This window comes from Psammomys obesus, unplaced genomic scaffold (assembly GCF_907164565.1).
Source record: "Psammomys obesus unplaced genomic scaffold, mPsaObe1.curated_primary_1811, whole genome shotgun sequence".
Lineage (NCBI taxonomy): Eukaryota > Metazoa > Chordata > Mammalia > Rodentia > Muridae > Psammomys > Psammomys obesus.
Window position 1 is genome coordinate 7,100 of NW_026595527.1, and position 25,760 is coordinate 32,859.

Here is a 25,760-nt window from a genome sequence, read left to right on the forward strand (position 1 = left end):
ATTACAACTTACTCTCATGCATTTCAAGTTAAGAGTGTAAGTTGTGTTTCAGGTGACAAATTCTGATGATGAAGAAATAGCTCTTAGTGTATCAGGTGAGGGAAGTGTCCATCATTCAAGTCAAGGGACAGTGGTCTGCAGTCCTAGCCCTGAGCCAGGAGATTTCAGGAGGTGGACATTCAAGTGTTTAGACACTTGACAGTATTTATTCTCCTTGTTATTGACTCATTATTTATAGGACAAGGTATATACATACAAACATAGTATAAAAACACATTTCAAGTAAATGGGGTCTCAGACAAAATATTAGGACTGAAGAATACACACCTGTTAATAAAAAGAAAAAAACTGAACCCTCAGGTATCCTGTCTCCACAGATCCACCGTATAAGGAAAGCTGAGTAACTGTCAGGTCAGAGACATTTTGTCCTGAAAAAGAAGCCTGGGGGGGGGGGGGGGAGGGCACAGCTCTCTCCACAAATCCTAGCTGCAGTTGCCTGCATCACCCAAACAGACGGTCAAAATTTTCATTCTTTTACTGAAAAGTGTGACCCTGACTACTTGCAAATGAAAGCCTTAACTTTTAAAATGTCTATTAACAGCAAAGAAATTTTGCTTTAAACAAATTCCCAGAGTCAATTTTAATGGAAAAGATACATCTCAATAAAACTGTAACGTGGTACTTAGAAAACATGGAAATAATTTAAAATAATTTTAAGTCTTTTAAAAACATTGCAATGTTGAACATAATTCTAAATCAGTGTTTCCTTCCCTGAACCCTGACTAAACGTTCCAGCACGGAGACCCCGAAGACAACAGCTCTCTCAAGCGGCCAACAGTCCAGTTCTCACCAACAAAATCCTCCTGGAAAGATGCTCTGTTTCTAGCCCAACTATAAAATTTAAGGAAAAACAAAACAAAAGGAAACAAAACCTTAAGAGTCATTCATTGTTTAAAATTTCCTGGATTAATTTTAAAACATTATATTATTAGTCAGTTAACCTCTTAACTCTTAATACTGTGTGTTTTAAACAAATTTTCATTTTCTACAAAATGCCGTTTTCCTACCCTTTTGCTTAGTGCCCTGCTATCTCCTCCTTCCCTGATTGCCTACCCTCTTTCAAGAAAGCGTTTTTTAATCTTTAAAAACCTTTACTTGAAGCACTAGTTTGTGACAAGCCACCCTGAGCCAGCGTGCCAGCGTAGGCGTGTACCTGACACAGACCGAAACCCAGTCTTCCCACTCAGGGCGTGCTAAACCCTCGCGCTGGCACCTGCTCAGCAGTTTGGACGCGTCCGACAGCCTCCTCAGCCCCGTGCAGGCCAGGGCAGCACTGGGTTCCTCGTCTAGTTTTACAGCTGCGCCCTCCCTGCCTCAGACCTGACGCTGCCTTGCACGGAACACTGCCGCAGCCTTCTCGGTCAGCTATCCTGTTCTCCACTTGCCACAAGCACACACTGGTAACTTTCATCTTTACAAGTAAGTGTTCACGCTCTCCTCTCCGTGCCACGTCAAGTACAGCTATGCGTGACACCTGTTACACAGCACAGCACTATGTCCCTGCCCACGGGAGACTTCACCTTAGTTCTCTGAGATCCACCCTCAACAGTAAGGAAAGTCAGCGCCTGGAGTTCTGAGGAAAGCAGTGACTGTCATCAGAACCCAGGACTGGACAACATGGGCTAGTCATTATGGCTTAACATTAATATGGCTGTGAGGTCGGTCCAGTCCCTGCTTCCTCTATTAACCACGTGAGCTGATTACAGCTTTTCAGAGTCTAGACTAGTTTTCCATATGTTTTACACACTTTATTCTCACATCTTTAAAAACAGAAGGACGCACACATCTGCACTTTTCAATGCTCTGGTCTTTAAGCACTGTCCACTCACGTCCTCTAGACGCTGCTTTCCACTGTCTGGGAGAGCAGTTGCTAGGAGAGCATCAACGCTTCGTCGCCGGGCGCTCTGGCTCTCCAGTTAGCTGCATAATTTCTTCTAGGACATTTGTAACAGACACAACATATACAAGACGACTTCGGTTTTTTCCTTGGCTGGTTCTTCTTCTTCTTCTTTTTTTTTTCCTTTTCCTTTTTCTAAATAAGTATGTTTCTGGGTTCTCATATTTTCTTCTCTTTGACTATATTGCACAACATTTTATTATTAGAAAAGGTTTTATGTCTCAGGCAAAAAGTTTTTCTCCACCCAGGAGGTGCTAATGTGTATTATTCTCTAGAAGAGGTAAGTGGTTGTCCGTGCAGCCGTCCTCAAAGGGGACCTGTGGGGAGGAGAAGAGTGTCAGCTCTACTGGGCTGACGGCTGAGTGCAAGGTCTGGGGGAGGGGGTCCTTTCTATTTGGACTTAAGGATGACACCACGACTGAAGGACATGCACAGCGGGAGGGCAGTGTCACTTACAGAATGGACGGGCTTGTAGGAGCCAAGTCTGAAACGACAGCAAATTATTTCCACTATGAATTTTCCAATTCCATGTAACATGCCTGTAATAAGTAAAAGAAGTCCCAGTTTTTAGTTAAACTGCTTTGATGTTGTTAGGTGAGACTGAGAAGCCACACACCGCCGCAGAGCACGGCTGGCGACAGGAGCCATCTGTGGCTGCGGCTCAGGCTAAAGCTGCTCGAGGGTTAAATTCAAAAATAAGCAGCTGTCTGTCAAAACCACACTCCATGCACAAAAATCACAACCTATAAACAACCTATGCAAGATTTTCTCACATAACTTTGCAAGTAACATAGATTTAAATGACCTTAAATGAAGCCACAGAACTGCCTGGAAAAGCCGTGCACTTGTCCTAGACACACGAGTCACACGTGACAGGGTGAGCTCACAGTGAGCAAGGGCTGGGGTGACCTCTGCAAACAGTCCCGAATCTTGGGCTGACACCAAAGCATTACTGATCTACTAAAAAATACCATAAAAGATGACTTCAAATAGTCATCTTGTATAGGGAAAGGAATTTTATTTAAATCAAGGGGGATTTATATCTGGGACGCTTCCTGGGCATTTTCTTATATATGCCTATAGCACACTTACAAAGCAGATGTTATCTCAGAAAAGACAGGTTAACTAAGGACTGCCGAGTCAACGGTGGAACAGACCCCAGTCCAGCTGTGTCTAGCACTCTGGGGTAACTAACAGTCGGGATGTCTGGCTTACCACACAATCTTCCTTACATTACTGATTCCTGTGAAGTCGATAAGCTTACAGGGTAGGAAATATATTTTAGGGCTCTAGAATTTAAAGAATTCTCCAAATATTAAAATATGAAAATGTGTATTTTTTGTTGACTTTTAACGGTAACCATTTTATGTATTTACTTTTTGTTCTAGGCCTTGAACAGCTGCTAGCGGCTTCTTCCCCAGTGAACTATCTTTACAACATCTGCGGTAACAGACACTGTTAGAGATCAGACAGACAGCAGGACATGGCAGCTCATGGCTATTATCCCAGTGAAAGCTCATCTCAGAGCAAAACAAAAGGAAATTAGGCAAAGAAATGAATGTTAACCTGTTGTTGAAAAGATTCCTCCAATTATACCACAGAGTCTTACAAAAAACTGCCAGAAAGGCATGTGTTCCTCAGTGACCGTCACCATGAGAGAACTGAGGTCATACTTCATAAATATCCCAGACACTCCGTGGCTGCCAGCAGCATGGTTTATGATGCGTTCCTGAAAGGAAGGGAGAGGAGAGAAAAACAATGTACACATCGCGTGGGCACTAAAACACACTCCTCACAAGCTACAGGTGGACCACACAAGACATCCTACTGTCCCTAGGATGGACTGCCCTGGGCCACTCGCTCTTCACACAAGTACCGTGTTCTTGGCGGGGTCAGCTTTCCAAAGAACCACCTCGATCCTGCCACTGTGCTGTAAAACCGTAATCCTGCGCTTGGAAGCGAGTGTTCAAGAGCCAGGCCCTGTTTCAAAATGCAAACAACCCAGAACTGAACTATTCTTAACTAGGTTTAGAAATGGTAATCTTAAACATACCATTTTTTTTCATGTGCTTACAACCAAGTAAGCAGTAAGAACTGAGTTACACTGTGACATGCTTTTGTACTGTTTCTTTGCAGGTGTTTCCTGTCCTGTTATTTTACTACGCTGAAATTAAGCTGCAAGCATCAGGAACACGGACAGTGGCAAAACCCCTCCCTTATTACAATATGGAGAAGCGTATACACAAGCCAACAACCAAGCCTCCAACAGTTCATTCCTTTGAAACCTCTTAGGAGCGCATTACGCTGAAGGCACGAAACCTGTGCCCATCTACAGTAATGCCAGCTCTCTTGGGGAGCAGGCGGCACAGCAGCACTGAGAGGATGGGCCTTGATTAAAGTGGGCTTCCACAACGACAGTGGCCAGCCCTCCCACTCTGCGGTGTAAACTCTTTACAATAAACAGTCACCTCAGCGAACACTCCGTACACAGGGACTTTTTAATTTCTTTTTGCTATTTTCAAATATGCCCTGGAGACGATCTCACATCCAGACACTTCTTTTATATGGCCCCGCGTCCTTCCGCCAAGCAGGTTTACAACTTGGGCTGTTTCTGGTCTTCTACCATTGTAACACAATAAACAACCTCATAATGCAGTAGTTGTCTGCTTTTCCCACTGCATCTTGGAAAGGGGTTTCTAAGCAAAGACATTTGCAGCAGAAGCATGCACACACCGGCTTGAAAACATGCCAGGCCCTCTCACAGACCACGGCTCTCAGCACCTCCACAGTGATCTATAACCCTACACACCTACCTGCTCACTCTGCCCCGAAGCCCTGCCAAACCTACACAGTGCTTCTCCGCTGTCTGTCAAATATTGCTGTGAGAAGTGTCTTCCTGCGCTGACAGAAATGTTGGGAAGTACAACACTTATTTACCTACTGACACACACACTACACACCTGTTTTCGCTCCTTGAACCACTTGAAAGTTAGACATTGGATTCAGAAGCACAAGGAGACCCTATGTTCACTGAAGCCCTAGAGATGACCAATGGCAGCATTATCACAGGAGGAAGCGTGGAGTGCAAAGCTTTCACATGCCCTGAAACTCACCTGCACACCAGCCCTTGAGGAATACCAACCTCAACCTCCTTTCTCACAAGGAACAGACAGCCACTGCTCAGGCCTGCTCTTCGTCTCACACAACTGCTAAGACCATGGCCCCTGAAGCCTGGAGCATGCTTCAGAAAGCCCTGCTGTACTGACAGGCCTACTCAGACGAAGACACACTACGAGCAGAAAGAAAGCAGGAGGCCTGCGGCAGACTATGGGCTGCCTCTACTGCTACAGAATATCGCAAATTGAAATCCATACGGTAACCTCTGCCATCATAGTTTAGATTGTACCAGAGACATTCCAACATTAAAAAAAAAAAAAAAAAAAAAATCTTTTTCCTCTAGAACACACACACTAATACCCATTTCTGATACTTTTTTTTTTTCTTAAAATGTTAATTCATTTCAAAACATCCACAGAGTTTAATAGGGAGTACTACTACATCCTCAACCTTATCTTACAGTTGGGGAACTACAAAAAGAAACCCCTTGATCATTTTAGCAGTTAGGTCCTACTTACCCTTTCTGTCACAGAGAACTGATGGGTGTCTGCTGAAATCTTGTATGTGTGTAGCTTTGTTGGCACAACTGTAATGAAATATTGGAACATCTGGTTGTCTATAATAAAAACAAAATATGCCTTCTCATCAATCCAGTAGCAACAGAGTACTACCAAATCTATTCTTCTATTAAGTGTCAACCTGAAATTTAATGTAACTATTTAATTTAGGGTGTCACAGACGACAGAAAGGCTAGTGAAAACAATGCGCTCATACTTGATAAACCGGAGCCCCGGTGCCCACGTGCATTGGTTCTGGCACTGACGAACCATGCAGGCAACCCAAGAAGGCAAAGGCAGCAAGTGTTTCTCAGACCAGAAGCACCAATAAAACCCCATGTATTGCTGACCACAGTTCTCATGTCTGTTAGTCCAAAACACACCAGTAAGCTGGAATTGCCAGACTTTGGAAATGACAGCAGAGCTCAGTGATTACTATGCGGTCAAAGGTCATTTTTAGGGTCACGAGGCCTCACTAGGGTTAAAACAAGTCACAAATTTCAATGTCCAAAAACAAGCTAACATGGAAACCTAAGTCTGTGACTGAGGACTGTGCAAGGCCACCGTTGGCTACCTAATTACTGACAGGCCAGTGGTAAGACACCATCTCAAAGTCACCTGAACACAGGCTATGCACCACTTGCTACGGAACTAAGAAAATAATCCTCAGGGCTTGATTAAGTAGAGCCAAGCAGAGGCGCGGAGGTGGAAACACAAACACAGTTCCTGTGCTGCCGTAACGTCTGAGCACACTCACAGCAAAGCAGATCGGAGTAGCCTTACGTTTCCTATGTTGGTGACATTCTCCAGAGAGCTTCCCACAAAAGCACATGGCATTTAGAGCCTTGAACCTGTGACACAAGAACTTCTTCCTCTGGTGACAGCTGCACCATTATCAATGCGTCAACTCTCTTCAGCCTTGGCATCGCTTCGATCTGTTTAAGGACTTACTTTTTAACACTCAAATCCCACTCACGGCTGCCACTGCTCGCCAGCCACTTAGACAGCCTTCACGAGTGTGGGAGGAATGACAACCAAACAGTGCTAAGACCAATGTCCTGAATGGAATTCTGGGAGTCACTGAATACTTACGATCCACAGCGATCTTTTCAGTTCCATCCAAAGGGTTAATAATCCCTGGAACAAGCTCTCCAAAAGACAAATGATCTATTCTGTGGGAAAAGTTGTAAGCTAAGATAAAAAAGGCAGAGAAATTACATTATTCTTCAAAGGGCCATGCTACAAATGATTTTACATTTTTATCTACTCTCAAAATCACCTAGAATTTGCAAGCTTAACAAAATTTAACATGTTTAAAAAATATACGAGATGCTACAATCATTTTAATAAAATGCCACCTCAAATCTTATTGTTTACAAATTAATTTCTACGAAATGTTATGTGCAAAATGTACAACATTCTTGCTTCTAAACATCGTACAAACACAAGCCTGTGCCCTGAGAGCACCTAGGATGATGGTGGTTAAATAATGAAAGTGAGCACAGGTACTGTTAATATACACCATTACATACGACCAATTGATTTTTAACGAGTTTACTTTGTTCTCAAAAGCAAAGTTTAAAGAGAAGACTTGCTGGGTACAGTGGCACATGCTTGTAGCCCCAGTACCCAGACACAGAGGGTCAGGTCTTTCAGGTTAGTCTGATGCCAACCTGGCAGGCTACATGACAACATGCCTCAACCCCTCTCTCCAAAAACACTTACATTTGACAATAACCATTACCCCAAAGTAGCTGTGTGTCTGTGTGAACGCGTCTGTGTCTGACCTACAAACTGAACTAAACTAAACACACTCTCTTCTGTCACTGTGTGTTTGCAGAATGACACAAAGCGCTCACTGCAGCGATTCTAAGCAGTGAGCAAGGAGAAACACGGTGAACTTACAGACAGAACAGATTAGAAGCAACACACTTAATGTTGTCTCCTCTAGATGGGTATCACGTCTTTGTTTTCTTTTTGGATATTAATTTCTGAACAGCTTACCTTTTTCTGGCTTTTGCTCTCTGAAGCAGGGCCACTGACTCGGGCACTCACTGTGTACCACTGGCTAACTTCAGATTTACGGTAATCCCCCTGCTCAGGCCTCCCAAGTACTGGGGTTATAGGTACTGACACACTGAGTTAACATTTTTATTTACTTATTTTGAGACTGAATCCCACTATTTAGTCCCAGCTGGCCTGAAACTCACAGAGATCCACCTGCCTCTGTCTCTGGCTGGCATTAAAGGCAGAGGTGTATGCCACCACATGAGCCAACAATTCACTTTTAAGGCTCATTAGTGTTTGCAAATGAAAAATAAAACAAATGAAAAACCCACAGACAAAATTAACTTTTCTATGCTGAAACAAAATTTCAAAAATTGCTCACAATCATGGTTGACAAGTGCTGCCAAGTGTGCATGGCCTCGAGGATGTGGGATTGCTCTGAAAGGAGGAGAAAACACACATATAAGGAACAGGAAGGCCAACCTTCCCTGCGCTGCTCAGTAACATGTATCATAATGTACGGGAGAGCTCGCGGCCTACAGCTAAGCCAGCTCTGCAAGGTCCTAAGCTGAGGGCTGCAGAAAGCCACAGGGGAAACACAGTAAGTATTTACGAGGCAAGATTACAGACACCAAGGATATCACAGTTACATAATGAGAATACCATTTCAGAAACAATTATTAGTGAAACACAACCCTAATTACCCAGTTCACACTTTGTAGCTCACACATGCTTTCCGGGGAAACTGCTTTGCTCAGAGGTTTAAAGTTGGTGTTCCCAATTTCAAAAATGGTCTCAAGTGTGTCTGGAAAGGGCCTGAAATAACCCTTCACGTTTCCTCCCTGAAAACACAAACCCATAAGCATGCTTCAACTGAGCCTGCCCGCTCCCTTGAAGACATGTCTAGAGAACTACTAGTCTTCTCTTCATGCTTTGTGTATCACAGGTCAGTAATTCCCGACTCGGTGCAGAATTCCCGAATCTGTACAATTAAGCTGATGGCAAGCCTTTCTTTGCACTTGTCCTGGGGTCTGAGCGGGATCTGAGCTGACACTGGAGGCCCTGGCCCCATGACAACATCCACTTCGGTCTGCCGACACACCAACGGCTACCACAGCCACTCAGAACCATGACCCTCACGTCTCACTGCAGCACCTTGGCCACACTAGTTCATGTTTAAACACTAGTTTAATACATATATACTGTTTTCCCTGATAATGTGAGATTACATTTATTAAGAAACATTCTATCAAGAGTTCACAAACAAATCTAAAAGCAGTAAGCAAGCAAGAAAAAAAAAGTAACAGGAAAACTGTAACAGCTCTTCCCCACTGCTCAGCCACACCAGACGTCACTTTACGCTGTGGAATCGGAGTCTCCATGACTTAACAATCTCCCTCAGCTCAGCTGCCCACAGCCCAGTCCACCATCACTTTAAAAGTACCATCGATCCTCAAGTCCACTAACCAACACCCACACCCTACACCTGTGCACTCTTCAGGATCCCAGGAAGCCCAGTCAGACACGTTTTTTTTAAGTATCTTTTGCTTAACTTACAATTCTATGTGTTTATGTATAGGTGCTGTTTGTGGGTACGTCCATATGAGCACACTACCCTTAGAAGCCAGAAGAGGGCGGCAGACCCTCTGTAGCTGACGGCACAGTGGGCTGCCCAGTGTAGGTGCAGGAAAGGACCTCAGAGCCTCTCAGACCGAAGTAGCTCTTTACCACAGAGCCACACCCCAGCCCTGTCTTCTAGGCTGGCTACTGGACCCTGGGCTCACTGTCCTCAGCTGCTGGAGCACCTTCTCACTGAACACTAATGGTCCAAAGCCAGGCTGCTTTCAACGAACATACTTCTTCAGGTGCTGCTATCAAACATACTCCATTAACTTACAAGTACAAGATCTCTCTTTTCGGCACATGTACAAACTTGGTTTTAACTCTGCTTTCACTTAGAAAATGTACTAGACATTTTAAGCTAATTTCCTGACCGCTGCATGTGCTTGGAGCTGGGGCTGCTGTGATGAACACTTGGTTAGCCCGGAAGAATCAACATGTACATGTTGATTTGATGCAGTCATGGTGTCATAGGTAGGTGCCACAGTGCTCTGTGGCCAAGTTAGACGGTGCTTCAAAAGATGACAAAAGCCGTGAGTCTAGGGTGTTTACATGAGGCGCAGCAACGCTCAGGACACTGGCGACAGTCCTGTGGGGCACCAAGCACAGTCCCTGAGACCCCCACACTCTTCCTCACTTATGCTTTACCAGCTACCAATTTTAGCAATGAAGACACTGGCAATAAAATTCCCCATACCGTGCTCATCTGTCAAGTCCTAGTATGTGCCCAACGGTCCTAAATTGTTACAAACTCCAGTGTTGCACTGACTTCAACAGCTCTTAACCCAGAGCTTTACTCGATGAGGAACTTAGAACTGCTTTAGATTATAAATTCCCCTTTCTTGTTGGAAAGCATAAAGAGCACAAATGTTAAAAATCACACTTGCTAAAAACACTTCAATGTTCCTGCTTATTTTCTGACATACCCTCTCACCCATCAAATGGGACCTAGCAATGGAAGGAGAGCCACCCTGAACCTTAGTCAGCGGAGAACAGGCAAAAAGAAAACGCAGACCACCACAGAGGCGCCACTGTGTCCCCGCTGCCTACAGGCAAAGCTGTGATGAGCTCTCTCAATCATGTATGGCCTCTGTGCTGCCAAGGGTTCAAAGTCCCCAGGACCATGCTGCAAATGGGCAAATGGGCACTGAGCAGGGGACAAACAACAAAGGTTGAGTTTGCAGGAGAAAAGCACAACAAAGAAAACCTAAGTCTGCTGTGCTCACTCTAAACACTGAAGCCTTTCCGGAGAAGAACCTAACGTTCTCTCTAAACCACAGAAACCAAAGCCGCCCTTGCGCAGCTTCCCCCAGCATGGAACCCCCCACAGTTCCAAGGTTCCCCCAGGACTCCAGCCCGCTGCAGCTCTCCTTATCAGCTCTCCTTCCAGCCTCTATACAGGGCCAGGTCAGCAGTAAATACCATTTCCTGGTCAAAGTCTGAAGGTTCCTGCAGGACTTCAGCACGGAGGAAGACTGAAAGGCTTCTCTCTCACTGTTTGGCCTTGAGGCTCTGGCCTGGTGGCACTCTACACACAGCAAACGTGCAACCGATGGCTTCAATGGTGAAGAAGTCCCCACCTCTCTCTAGAAGGAGGGAGCTGGGGAGATGTTCATCCACAATGGCCTCTACCAAGAGGTTTTGTGATGGTTTCTACACTGGAAAGTATTCAGGAGAATAGGTGACAATTTTCCTAAGTTCACCCAATTTGCTTCATTCTAGACACCAGCAGCTTTCTACTTTTCGTAGGGGCTAACCCTGCCATCAACACGGGAATGCTCTGATGGCGTGTCTACGGCTGGGCTCTCCGGCTGCTAGGTTACCAGGTAGATGCTCACTCTCGTCTACCCGCAGACAACCCTGCGAGCCCCTCTGGGGCTGCCTACGCACTACCTGGCCGGGAGAGGACGGGAGTTTTACCGCACTCCAACCCCATGCAGAGATCTCCAGGAAGTGAAAAGAACATACTTGCCCACAGTTATGTGAAAATTCCCTGCTACTTTGTTGACATACAGATGGCCATGGACTCTGCATGCATCTGGAGTCGGAGATGAACCATCTTCCCTGTAAAGCAAGGCATGTTGAGGTGTCTCAGTGCACAGGGGACACGGTGACCGCGTAGCCGTGCGCAAGGGCACACAGGGCAAACAAGATCCCCTAATTTTTAGCTAATGTCCTAAATGTCAGGACTGGCGCGGGAGTCTCAGTGCCTCTCCAGCTGCTCTGCAGCTACACTTACATAACACAACATTAACTATCTTCAAGCCCACCCAAAGGACTGAATCCAATGCAGAAGAACTACGAACTCAAAGGAAGAATGCAACACAGCACCCTTTCCTTATGTTTCTGGCACTGCGGTGCAGACTGGCTGGAAAGAACTCTGATGTCAGAAAAAGGCACCGGGCCACTTGCAAACTCGTGTGTTCTTTCTAAGCCAATATAAAGCCTCTGCATATTTTTCAATTTGAAAAATCACTTTCATGATTACAGCATGATTTTCATGGTTTACTCTGACACAGAAGTAAAAATAAATTCTCAACCAAAATGTCTACAGTCTTACAATTTGTTCTTAAAACACAGCAAAATTCCAAATGGAGACAAAAGTGAAATAACTGGCTGAAAAGCTCAAACTCACAAGCCAGAACGTAAGGGCGAGATACCACTAAGGCCTAAAACACTCTCCCAGGAAGAAAAGCAGGCCGCCGGAAGGCTGTGCCCAGCACGGTCTGCGTAAGCCAGCGAGCACCCGCGGCCTCTCACCTTGGCGGCAGCACTGCTGGCGCAGTGGCGAGCGCACTCTTGAAGATCACGTCCTGAAGGGAGTGCTCCTCCTGCAGCCTGCTCTGGATCAGTTGCAGCATCCTACGGGGGACAGAAGCAGCGACACATCAGCCAAGACGCCCCTCCACGGCTCTCCGAACCACAGGCTCACCACAGGACTGCACGCTACAACACTTCGGTTAACTGCTCAAAGCCAGGCGGTTTAACAGAGGGGCAGGCAGAGGCCCCAAAAGGCACCTGTGGCCCTGCTGAGTGTTTGGGCTATCTTTCACACACCATCCATTACAGAACCTTCACTCCTGTCAGGCACTGAGTAAGTGCTGCAGATCTGAAGAAGCTGGCACAGGCCGCACAGCAGGGCCACACGGAGGCTGCAGGTCACTGCGCTACAGCCCCAGGCTCGTCACACACTGAGTTGCTGGCACATCGCCTGGCATGTTCTTTCCCAAAAGAAGGAAACGTTACTCTATAGGACCACTCTCAGCAAAACACTATAGTTGGTCTTCACACAACTTTAAAACAATCATTTAAAAGACAATGCTTAAGGAGCTGGAGATGGCTTGCCAAAGACCACTGGCTGCTCTTCCCAGCCCCCACAGGCTGGCAGGTGAGTTTCAGAGGATGCAATGGCCTCTGGCCTCTACAGGCAGCAGACACACCAGTGGTGCAGACATACGTGCAGGCAAACCCCCCCCCCCACACACACACACATACAGAGCAGGCTGGAGAAAGGGCTCAAGGGTTAAAGCACGCCTTGCTCCGGCAGAGGTCCCAGGGCTGATCCCAGCACCCACATGGTGGTGGTCAAAACTGTCCTAACTTCAGTTCCAGGATATCCATGCTACACAGACAGAGATTCAAGCATAACACTTACACATATAAAAGAAATAAACCTAAAACTTCAAAAAAAATTAAAGTGTTCAACCATACATAGTGAAATGTGAGTGAATCTTAAAATATAAAAGACAGAAACAATGCCTAGATTCACCCCCTTACATGACCTTCAGTGCCATCTCACGCCCTAACTGGGCAAGCACAGAAAGCCATACGGGGGAAGACAGAACTTGGAGGGCACGGAAACCTGGGCACTAGGCTCGATGGCAGTGGCGGGTGCAGGGTTTCACGACTGCTCGCTCAGGAGCGACCTCCACCGGGGGGCGCCCAGCGAATGCAGACCTCGGGTCGTGCTGAGCCCTGCAGACTCAGCCGGTGCTTGATGCTGATAAAGGGGAATGACACGCGGTGACTCTGTAGTTCCCACTCACCTCTGCTGTGAGCTTACACTACTCTAAAAAATACTGAACTTGAAAGCAGAAAAAAACTTACACAAACACATGATCTTAGAAAACACAAATATTAATTTCCTAACACACCATAGCTCATTGCAATGGTAAAAGTATTGCACAGACACAGAATGAGCAAATATTTATGTGTTATCTACCTAGAATACTAGGTTAACAGGCCTGTTTTATTAACATTACAAATCAATTTTATACACTAAATTTAATTTGAAATAAGCCTTAAATCTAGAAAGAGAAAGCGGACATCCCAAAAAGCTGTGAGTGCAGGGTTTGAAATATGCTTATAAAGAAAGAGAATGAGATCCTAACTATTACTGAGAGCCAATTCTGAGACGAGCCCGCTCTAGTGGAAGCAGGACGTGGTAACTAAGAAGTGTCTAGAAAGAGGTCCCATCCTCAGATTTACACACCTACGGACATAGACTATTTAGAGCTCAGGCTGCTCCATGTTCCATCGGTCTTGTGCCTCACATTCACCTTAATGGACGGCAATGTTCAGAGTTTGAGGAACTGTATGTGAGGTCTGCATGGAACAGACCAACCAAATGCCAAGTGTGACCTCCATGTGAAGGCGTGCCCGCAAGCATGATGGAAGCCTCTCGTCATCAAGAGTCTCTGTTCCCTCTCACTACTGCTCTTCAACGCTGGGGTTCAGTTCCAGGCAACCACATCAGGCAGCTCACAATATGGCACATACATATAAATGAAACTCTTAAAAACTGGGTTTTGTATGTGTTCGAGCTGTTTGAGACAGGGTGGGTCTGAACTATTGACTCTCCTGCCCGCACTCTTAATTACTGGGATTAAAGTATGCACCACACACCTGACTCTTCATTATTTCTGGGTAAAAGTAATACACTTCATCTCTAGGTACAGTTTTCTAATAAAAGTGCTAGAAACCCAGAGCGCCCTAATATTCACTGCTATTTTTAACCAGGAAAACTGGTAATTAAAAGAAAAAGACTCTGCAAGTATACTGGGAATTAGAAAACAAAACGTCTGCCAAAATCCTCCATATAAGGTACGTTTTTGGCAATGATCTGAAATTAGGCGACCTTAAACAGAAGGCATCTTGGGAACTATAAGGAGAAAGCACTCAACACAGAAGCAGTTCTTGCAAACACATTTACACTCCAGACACACCAGCCCAGTGCCCTGGCCAGCCACAGGCTCACAGGCACACGGAGTTCCCGGGCGCCACCTCAAGTTCCATGAGGCAGTTCCCAGAACGAGACAGCTTTTCCTTTCTGCTGTCCAGGTCCAAAGCAACTCTATTGTTTCTGAGACAGTTTCCGTAAGTAACTCATGCTCTGGAACTTACTATTTAGCCCGGAAAGGAAGTGAAGTTACGATCCTCCTGTTTCAGAGCCCCAGGTGCTGGGATTCTAGGTGTGTACCATCATAACTGGCTCCAAACCAAATTCTAAACAATGTTCATATAAACTTTCGTACTTAAAACTTTTTTAAAGATTAGATTTTCAAATAAAAACTAGAACTTATGATTCAAAGCATAGTAAAGATTACGTATGACTCTCCTAAGACCTGGGAGTTTTGAGGTCATTACGAGTTATTTACATACTAAAGTATTTAACACATGCATAGCTCCCAGGAGACAGAGGTGATGTAGGTTTCTACGCTGACGACTGTGCGCACCTTACCTCTGCCATTCTCTCTGCTGTGGGGAGAGGTCAAACACTGCCTGTAACAGAAGAGAACACGGTCACTGGAGCACGAGCCCCTAGCTTTCATACATGACAAGTTTAACTGTTCTTCTATGAACAAGAACTATCAACTGACAGCAGTGCTAAGAATTATCCATCCTTCAATCTTGTCATGTTTTATTCAAAGGCAGTATGCAGAGACTTCACTAACGACAACTATTTTCCTGTGAGCAGTCACTGGCATGCACAGGAAACAAATGTACGCTGGCAATCAAGCAGAAGCACAGCAACGGGTATTTCGGGATTTAAAATCACCTAAACCCACCGCGTCGGAAAGTGACTAAACTGAAAGGGCAGCACGGGGGTAGGTGGACAGATGACAGATGGGACACAGAGTAAGTGGGAACTCAAGCACCAACAACCCTTCTTCCTGATAGGAAATAGTCACAAAAAGAACCCACCCATCTTTGCTGAAAAAGAAAGCTCCAAACTGATGAATAGTAGGGACAGGTCAGAGACTGGAGGCTAAGAAAGCGCCGGCCGTGCAGCGTCGGTAGCCGCATGCCAAACAGCAAACAGCAGCACGTTTGTAATCCCAGCATGGGAGCAGACACAGGCAGGTGTCTAGACTCACTAGCCAGCCAGGCTAGCCTAATGGTTTCCAGGACAAGGAAAGAGATTCTTATCTCAAAAGACATGGTGCAAGGCCTTTCCATTGACACCAGAGGCTGACCTCAGTCTCTCCATGTATGTGAGTGCGCACACACAAAGGCTACAGGAAAGCACTAGAACTAAATATTCTGCAAACAGTGTAAAGTGCGAAGGCCTCAGTGTCTACTGGTGAGCACTGAATCTAAATCTGCAAGTCATACTCTAACATATGGAACAGCCTCTGAATTTATGGTTAGCTTTATCCACATAAGTTACTATAAAATAAACACTGCGAATGGAAAACAAGAGATCAGAAGATGGGAGGAGTGTAGCAACCATAAAGTATTTGTCTATCAACATTCTACTTTACGAGTGCTTTGTGGTCTGAATCTGAACTGTCCCCCTCAGGTTCCTAAGTTAAAACCCAGGACCCCGGCTGATGGAAAACTGTGGAAGCGTGAAGGAAGCTAAAGAAGTAAGTCACTGGGCTAGGGACTTGAGGGTGTGGACTTTAGGTGTCTCTGTCACCATGGGATGAATGTTTTTACGCCTCACATTCCAGTATCCATGATGCTCCGTCCAAGCACAAGAGGCCAAGGAAACCTTGTTCTGTGAGAGCCGGAACAGATAGTTTCTCCCTCAGGCTGTCTCTCACAGGGCTTCTCACAGTGACTTAAAAGTAACGAAAACGGTGCATAGCGAAAACACGCATGTATCTCGTGCTGTAAACTAGAGTTCATTCAGCAATCAGAACTAGTCCAGGGACTTTCTCACTTCAGCCCAGCCAATGAATTCTACTCTTCCTCCATCTTTGCTCATCATTCTGCAAGTCTGCTTAATGATACGGAAATCAATTTAAACATGGAAAGGAAAACTACACGCCATGGTGCCATGGGTTGCACGCTTCTCCTGATGCTGTCTTCGGGCTAGTTCTGATCCAGTCCCATCGCGAGTGCACATGTCCTGTAACGGCTATGTGGTGAGTCAGCTACTTTATGACAGCTTGTGCTCTGAAACTACTAACAGAGTATCAACACTGGAAGAGGTAAAGGCCAATGAGATTCCCTCAGGCTGTGATAAGAAAGCCACAGCTCAGATGTTTTTAAAGAGTTAGGCATGGTGAAGGTAGCATAGGTCATAAAGTCCCCAGATAAGCAAAGTACAATCCTATATTCTTGTAACAAAAAGAGAAAGGGAACCTGATGGGAAGCAGAAACCTGAAATAGGACAGAAGATCCAAAACACCATCTGTGGTTATCTCAAATTTTTGATATTAGGTATAACCTTTCTCCATCACAAGTTTTTACAGAGAGTTTGGATTATTTTTGAAATTAAAAAAAAAAAATAAAAAAAAAAATCAAACAAAACTAAGAGCAAATGTCTAAAGTCTTTTCAGCAAACATTTAAAAACCATATAAATCAAACTTACTGGTTCATAAGCCAGACCATCTGCAGACGCAACCATGGTCTCTGCTAAATCCAGTACATCTGCTCCAACATCTGCATTAAAGCAAAGTTTTACACTCAGCACTCAGATCAAAATATCATCTGCTGTAAAACAGAGATGATGAATAGAAACTCAAAATATGTGATGTGACTTTCATTTGTTCAAAAGTTAAAACAGTAGCACTATGAAGCTTTTGTAGATAGCATTCCAAAATTTAAAAAGGATTTTTTTCTATCTTTTGTTCTGAAAAATAGATGACACATAGTAAGAACGCATCAGGTTAACTGACTGACCAGCTTTCCAAAAGTAAACAGCCTTGAAGTACTAAAGGTGCTGAATTCACTATTAATCACAAGAAGTATCTTAAGGATTCAAAGAAAGTGTAAGGCAAATCCACTGAACCTGTAAACCACGCCAAGTGTGGGCAGAAAACCTGCCACTCCACACGGGACAGAGCGGCCACCTCAATCACAACTCGGACTGCAAGAACCTTGCTCGGATTCTTTTTACACTAAGGTCACATGCAGAGGTCAAGGGGCAGACATACTGGCAGTGGTGAGGGTATACTCACAATGACACTTCATGGCGACAGTGATGTCTATGTTGATTCTCAACTTGCTGTAAGAGAAAAGCAGGACGTCAGTACCTGTCAACAGCACAGAGCAGAAATGCAAATCAACTCACCTACAGAAAATGTGGATTTCTGACAGCAGAACACAAGTTATGACCTAACTTGCATTCCTTGAAATCAGAATCAGAGCATTTTAAAACATTCGATTTTATGTAAGCCGCTTGACGTGAGAACTGCAAGAACAAGAACTCTTAACCGCTGAGCCGTCCCTCTGGCCCCCTAAGCTCTACTTAGTGACTAGCTGAAACCCATCGTGTCACCTTGGTCACTAGTGACGAGAACCCAAGGGAAATCTCCGTCTCTGGCCATGTAAACACAGCTACAGCAGTCCCTTAACAACAGGAAACGTAAATCAGAAAGCAGGAATTCGGGTCCCTCCATTTATCATCACCATACATGCACACCCGCTGGGTGCCCGTCAGCGCGCTCTCCTTACCAGGGACTGGACTTTCACAGTCAATGCACCGATTGTTCAGGGTTAGTGCTCAAAGGGGCGCACCTGGCTGGCAGAGATTCAGCCCACAGAAATCAACCCAGCCTTGGAGACCAGCCTGTGTCAGGACTTCAGGGCACAGGAGAGCAAACTAGCAGGAAAGCATGTGACTACAGGTTTTATGTCCTTTCGCTCTGAGACAGGCTCTCACTGTACAGCTCTGGCTAGCTGGAACCCCAGATTCACCTGCTTCTGCTCCTGAGGTGAGATTACAGATGGACACACCAAAGCTCACTTTCCGTGGCCTTTAAACAAGATCCAACCAACACTTCATTTTCAAAGACTGGTTCACATAAAATTAACTTTCAAACATCAGAATTAATCATCCATCACGTGGTTTGAATGAAAAATGTCCCCAATAGGCCTGTGTACTGCTTGGGGAGGTTACTGAACCTCAAAGTCCTGTCGGAAGAAGCACGGAACTGGAGAGGGCCTTGAGGGCTTTGTGTAGCCTAGACCCACTTCCTTCAAGAACTGCTGCATGGCATTAAACCATCAGACTGCTGAGACTTCCCTTTGTTTTCTGCATGTGGATGGAACTGTGCCCAGCCAGCTCCTGAGGGCACATCTCGCCTTCTCTAATATTATGGACTCTACTCCTGGGAACCATAAAGCTAAAGTAAACTCTTCTATATGCTATCTTTGGCCAAGGTACTTTATTACCACAACAGAGAAGCCCTAATACACACTTTAACAGAACAACATAAACATATTCAGTCGTGCTGCGTATCGAAACTTTTCTTCTAGTGATTATTTTCAACTGATTTCAGTAGGAACTAAAAATTTTCAGAGCAGCACTGTCAGGAACTCAAACCACTCCATGTCAGTACATGCCAAGGTCAAGAAGCCAAGGAGACCAAACACAACGCTAATTGTTTCAATGACAGTAAACACAAAGCAAGTAGAAGCAGCAGTAAGACCCCTGAGAAGTAACCAGCACCCTGAACAGCAGATGATGGATGATGCCACAGGTGAACGGCCAAGGCCCAACGAGAGTTCACTGTACGTCCACCAAGTTATGTGTAATGCACAACCTGTGAGGTATTTCGGTCATCAAACCCAGGAGAAGAATCCTATATTTACTATTTGTTTTACAGACTAGAAAGTCAAAGCACAGACAACACCAACTTACTGGCATGCCCAAATCATGTATGTGTTGTGGTCATTAGCAGAGCTGGGATGTGAAGAAGAGTGAACCCATCAGAAACATGAACCAATGAGTGACTGTCAGGCTACTTCTGTCTCCTAGGTCTTCAAGGTTTAAAGTAATTTATATCAAAATTTAGCTTAGCAGAGACATAACTGCTGCCACATCCCCAGCTAAGAAAAAACATGCTTTTAGGTTTTTTGGTATTTTTCTTTTCTTTTTTAAACAAATGCATATTGAATCTGTTTTAGTAGGATTTACCCAGTATTTAAATGATTCTAAAATGCTTCATCTTACACAAGCAACTAATGAGAATTTCTAGTACTATTTCTTCAAAACTAAGATAAAGCAAAAACAAAATAAAGGACATTTTTAAAAAGATGTTATTTTAACAAACTGTAAATCTAAAGGTATTAAAAAGGAAAACTTAGTTACCTAGAAAAATCCTTGTCTACTTCATATTCATACTTCATCCATGTATCGCGATACACTGAGAATTCCATTATTGTCAATAAAGCCATCGTGATAAATGCTATTAAAGAAACTGAGAAATCCAACAAAGGGGAAAAAAAGACACAATTAAAACAATAAAAAAGTAAGCAGCTATCTTAAGCAGGATTAAAATACAAAGTCCAACATGAGTGTCATTTGAATAAACAGTACAAATGATTTATCTAAAAATGTTAAACATTTTACACAGCTCAAAACTGCAGACGTAAGGAGTACAACGGGAACACAACATCCGTACACTGAGAAAGACTTGCTGGTCCACAGTTTCAGCAATGCCTCTCCCTAGACAGGGTGGCAGTCACAGGTAACAAGGCCGAGCACAGATGGCCCCACCTGAAAGTACTTCCCTCCTTAGAAAGGCTACTGTGCGCTTACAGTGCAACTGCAGCAAGCTCACCCCCGAAATACTTTCTTTCAGCTACTTTGTAGCATCCTAATATATTATTACTACCTAGCAAAATTGAAGTAAAAACCTGGTCACAAAGAACTCACTAAACAGCCGGGCAGTGGTAGCACACTCCTGTAACCCAGCGCTCGGGAGGCAGAGGCAGATGGTCCCAGGGCTACACACAGAGAAACAAAAGCAAACACTCACTCACTAAATAAATAGTACGAGATACAACGCAGCCTCTGCAACCAGAGCTGGCATTCTTTTAACTAACAAGCGTCAATCGTGGGAATCAGAATTAGCAAGTCATTTTATTGTACTTTATTTTGTTTTTGTTTGTTTATTTGTTATTTGAGTCAGTCTCAAGTAGTTCAGGCTCCTGTATAACTGGCTATGCAATCGATGACCTTGACATTGAGATCCTGCAGCCTCCACCTCCCTAGTTCTAGCCTCAGTCACGAGTAGCTAGCTTCAGTCACAGTCAGGCTCAGCTTCTGTGGTGCTGGGGTTCCACCCAGGCTGCACACACACCAGGCAGGCACCAACTGAGCTGTATGCAGCCCTCATCACACGTTTTACCCCATGAAACAGCATATGAAACATTACCTTATTACTGCTCCATGGGGAAATCAAAGGACGAAGCATTAGGGGCAGGTTTTTTCTTAGCTAGTCCACCGCTTATTTAACAGACACTCTTATTTGTACCAAGTATTATTCTAAGCATTTTACACATAAAAGCGTGTGTAATTAATATTGATACATTAACACAGCAATATAAATGTTACTGGCTCATCTGAGGGAAGACAGAATTAGTGCAAACACAACTCGCTCTCCCTCCCTGCTGAGGCCTGAGAGACAAGACCTTCTTCCGCAGACTTACAGCCACTCAGCACAGCCCAGGGGCAGGGCTGTCGGCAGCCCTCCCTCACCCTCCAGCTGCAGAGTCACTTATGCTAAGACTTACAGCCACTCAGCACAGCCCAGGGGCAGGGCTGTCGGCAGCCCTCCCTAACCCCCCCAGCTCCAGAGTCACTTAGGCTAAGAATCATGTGGCACATACCCAGCCCGCACACCCAAGTGTCAGCCGCACTGCTCCTCAGGAGCACCTCAGTCCGCACTCCAGCTGTGCGGAGCACGCTGACGACAGCTGGAGAGCGCGTGCCATCCAGCAGTGAGCCCCTCCTCGTGGCCAGCGCCCACATGCTGGTGAGCGTCAGTCACTCTGAACTGAGCTCACCTGTTCCCCCACTGGCTGATGTCTCCACATAGCTGTCAGGAACCTTGGGAAAGGCATCTAACTCTTTCACCAAATTTAAGGTTTTTTTCCGATTCAGTCGCCTCATCTTCAGAAAAACCTTCCTCTTCCTTCATATAGTCATGCTGAAAAACAAACAAATATAGGCCCAGTTTCCTCAGAAATTTGCACTGACAACTCTCCTCGACAAAAAAGTATACACACACCATAGTGCCCATTTGACTCTTTTCTCCATTCCCACTCAAAATTACTAATGAAAGGCAATATGCAAACACACATGAAAGCAACCAAAAGTAGGAAACGCACATTTTTAATATTTAAAAAGTTAAGTTTATTTCTTATAAAGTTGACAAACTATTATATATATTTCTTATATAATTTCTATATACATGTGGAAAAAGGTCATGACAAGCTGTGGCTACGTTCTCAGACACTTATTACAGTATTAGCAATGCAGGTGTGTCTCAGGGTCCATGGGGGGCCGACTCCACAGACAGTAAGAAAATACCCTGAGCTCACACGGTTTCCTAAAACGGCACACTTGCAAATGGTTCCATCACGTCTTCTCACACATTTACCCACCTCTAGATCACATCACACCCTTCAGTCACATTGGATGTTGTACCGTGAAACAACATCCAAGAGAGAAGCCTCACACCGCAGCCTGTCTAGAAGGTATCTATAGTCATACTCTCAGCCCGCACTCCGAGTGATCCTGTTCCTCATGAAACAGTCGCAACAAGCACCCCAACCTCAAAACCTAAAGATGAAAGGCCAAACTGCTCCAAAACCCAGGGCTATGCAAGTGGACTTGATGCTTATTTTTCCATCTCCATGTGGGTTCCTCCTAATCTTCAGTCCAGCTCTGATATCCCTCAGAACTGTCTCCTTGCCTGCTACCATATAGATTTTCCTTTCCAAGAAGTCAACCACTGAGATACTCCGCACAGTTATCCATCTCTTCTTTCCCATCTGAGTGATTAGCGGCACCAAGAACTGCACAAGCTGCACACAGTGCGCTTCAGACTTCACCTGTTCTAAGTTTCTCTAGTTGCTCTCTTCCCAACGCAGACCCGCCCCTTCCTAGGACCCGAGTCTCAGTGCCTCTGCATGGCTTCAATCCACTCCCTTAACTCTAAGAATCGCCTGGTAAGAGCATCAGCCTATGCATGCTCTCTCACCCCTGCGTCCCTTCCCACTGGCACTCAGAACGTAGACCACCCTACCATGGCTTACACAATGCCTCACAAACCACGTCCATCCAATCAAGTGTCTTGCAGTCTAAGTTCAGCAACACTGAAAACCTTTCAGTGTTCCTTCTTCTCTCTTGCCAGAGTTAGTTCTGTTTCCACATGACCGACTCCTGTATATAGTCTTCTGTATACCCTTCCATGCCCAGAACTGTTTCTTGCAAGGGGCAGCATGTCTGTCTCCGCCATTGGACAATAAGAAAGGACACCCATCTGCCTCAGCCTTGCAGGGCCAATGTCTGACACACACTAAGGGAAGAAAGGAAAACACGCATAGCAGCACAGATTGCAAATCCGAAGAGTGTCATATTTGGGTAAATGAACACTTAAAAAACACTGATCTCTAATACCACACCTGATTGCTTTGCTGTCTCCCATAAACTGTCCTGTTTTTGGTTTGGAGAGATGAGTTTCTCTGTGTAGCCTTGGCTGTCCTGTACTTACTCTGTAGACCAGTCTGGCCTCGAATTCACAATGATCTGCCTTCTTCTGCCTCCCCAAGTACTGGGATCACAGGCGTGTGCCACCATGCCCAGCTTGTCCGTGTATTTTAAAAGCAACAAAAACAAAACCTCAAGGATATAACAGCTAAGACAATACTTAAACAACTCCTTAACAAATAAGAAACCTCTTCATGCTGAGATACCAACGCTCCTGAAATAATGAGAATAAGATACAGAACTGAGAAAACTTGCTCAATGAAGTTTGATTAAACAAAAAGTCAAGAATTTATGTTTAAATGAGACATATGTAATTACATTTACTGGGAAGGGGAGCACCAGCGCCTTGGCACACACGCAGACAGTAGAGAACAACCTACAGAGACCAGATCTTTTCCTACCGTGTAAGTCCTGGGGATGATGCGCAAGTCATCAGGCTTGTGGCAAGCACCTGTACCTCACTCATGCAAGATTTCACCTTCTACCACCACCTGCTGCTTACAATGCACATTTCTCAATGGAGATAGTGAATGAGTCGTGTAGCACTACACTGTGGGGTGAGCTATGTCTCCAAAGAGATATGCTGAAGCCCCGGGCCATGGCACTTACGAATGAACCTTATGAAGAAACTTGGGCCTTTGAAAATGGACTTAGTTGAAATCACAGTGGATTGGGGGAAAGCAAAGTTAAGGACTGGTGTCCTTTCAAGAGCAGGTGAAGGCGCCAATAGACAGGAGACCACTATGCAAAGACAGTGTAGTGACGTGTTTACACGCTGTGCAGAGCCAGGAAAGCAAGGAAGCCCTCCACTGAGTACCTGAGCAGGTCATTCCACAAACTGAAGATGTGGAAAACGAACACCACAAAGAAAGAAACTACCAACTGGCATCATTCCAACATGGGTCGGCGCTGCTCCCCAGCAACACAGTGTAAGACCAGCAGTAGCTACTCAATCAACGTGTGCGAGATTAAAATAACCAGATACAAAAGAGAGGAAACAGGTCAACCACACACGAGATACATTTGCAATATAAATGTTCTCCAGGAGCAAGATGACTAGGTAACAAGTCAGGGGCATACTGATAAAAATAAGACTTGTAAGTGGAGAAGCAGGGGGGGAAATGCCCCCAGTACTAATTAAGAGCAATAGTTTTCCAAACTGAGGAGGACGAGTATATAGTGTATAAGAGTTCCTGCTAAACATATCCATCAAAAATGTAATCAGTTTTAAGGGTTATAAAGGCTCTACACTGCTTTTTTAAGGACTCAGGCTCAGGCCACATGAAACTGCACAAGTCAGAACCTGATAAATAAGAAAACAGCGGCAGGAGTTCTGAAGCCTTTCATTGTCTGAAACATGTTCTCTTCCCAACGTTCTAGGAGCTAACCATTACCGCATTATTCTCGTTTACTGACGAGGAAACCAGGACGCGGAAGTCAAACGATAAGCTCTCGATGTCATTAAAACACAGAATTAAATGGTAAGAAAATTACTGGGTGCGGTGGCGCACGCCTGGAATCCGGCACTGGGGAGGTGGAGGCAGGCAGATCGCTGCGTGAGTGTTGTTCTAGACTACGGTGACTTCCTTCCAGGGCCTTTGAACTTGCCGTATTTGTGCAATGTCCGCCGTGACGGGTGTTAACGTGTAACAATACCTTAACGTAGTGAGGCTGAGTATCTCACAGAGTGCCTGCTCCCAAGCTCACTACAAGGGCGTTCTACTTCTCAGGACGCTCCCCGACAGGCTGGCACCGGAGTAACTTAGGGAGTAATACACAAGGCAGGCTCACGACCCCTGCGCGAACCTGCACACTCGTCTCCTTAGGCGTGGGCGCTGGAGTTCAGTCGGGCTGAAGGACTGCCATTGGCAATCTCAGCTCCACAGAGGCGAGGAAAGGCTGTTTTATCTGCCTTCAGCTGCTGCCTACCTCGCAACAGCGACACAGCTGTTACCTGCCTACGATCTGGAGGGCATGGATCCCACACGCAAAGTTAATGCACGTTTGCTCACGGACCTGCCAAATCTAGTCAACGATTCCCAGGGCTGGCCTGTGTCGGGAGCTGAGCTATCGCCCCCCGAGGGGTCAACAGTTGACGAACAGGACACACGCTCGCACACACGCACCACTTGTCTCGGAATGGGACACGCACGCACGCACGCACACAGCACCCGTCTCGGAGAGGGTGAGCTCGGGGCCGGCGGGGCCGCCGCTGTCCACGACGGCCGGCCCGAGAGGAGCGTCCCGGCGAAGCCCCGGCCCCGTCGGCAGGAACGCCCCCGGGCAGCGGAGCGGCTCGGCGGCCAGCGGCCCTCCTCGGGGCCACGGGGGCGAGCGCGCGGGCCAGCGCCGGGCTGGGGCGCCCTCCATGGCGCCCGCGTCCCCGCTTGCCCGGCGCGCCCGGAGGGAACGGCCCCAGCGGGGCTTCAGCATCTTACCCAGTGCTACGGTCCCAGCCGAGCGCCATGTTTCACAGAAGCCCGGGTCGCCCGAGCCCCGCGAACGCGAAAATACCGCGAGAACAGAAACCATTCTCACCGCTGAGCG

The 25,760-nt window shown here is 45.7% G+C and overlaps 1 protein-coding gene across 2 annotated transcripts; it reads right to left on the bottom strand.

The window, feature by feature from the left end:
* Nucleotides 1-609: 609 nt before the first annotated feature.
* Ergic2 (ERGIC and golgi 2) lies at nucleotides 610-25,760 on the bottom strand. 2 transcript variants are annotated; one of them, XM_055619287.1, is made up of 14 exons: nucleotides 25,652-25,760; nucleotides 21,506-21,648; nucleotides 19,806-19,914; nucleotides 17,671-17,717; nucleotides 17,082-17,152; nucleotides 14,999-15,039; nucleotides 12,019-12,120; nucleotides 11,227-11,322; nucleotides 8,021-8,076; nucleotides 6,724-6,822; nucleotides 5,593-5,660; nucleotides 3,524-3,686; nucleotides 2,414-2,496; nucleotides 610-2,274 (listed from the first exon to the last, which is right to left on the bottom strand). In XM_055619287.1, exons 2-14 carry the CDS (start codon nucleotides 21,609-21,611, stop codon nucleotides 2,212-2,214), a joined length of 1,104 nt encoding a protein of 367 aa, XP_055475262.1. In that variant the 5' UTR covers nucleotides 21,612-21,648; nucleotides 25,652-25,760; the 3' UTR covers nucleotides 610-2,211. The 2 variants fall into 2 exon arrangements, with proteins under 2 accessions (XP_055475262.1, XP_055475261.1); XM_055619286.1 differs by having other exon boundaries at nucleotides 5,593-5,690; nucleotides 25,652-25,759.

Bases quoted from the DNA above. Each gene is read 5' to 3' on its own strand.
- Ergic2 (XM_055619286.1), bottom strand. From the start codon at position 21,611: ATGAGGCGACTGAATCGGAAAAAAACCTTAAATTTGGTGAAAGAGTTA. The intron at 15,040-17,081 runs GTAAGTTTGATT...CTTCTGTTACAG, and splicing joins ATGGTCTGGCTTATGAACCA to GCAGTGTTTGACCTCTCCCC. The intron at 2,275-2,413 runs GTAAGTGACACT...TCCTCCCCACAG, and splicing joins CCTACAAGCCCGTCCATTCT to GTCCCCTTTGAGGACGGCTG.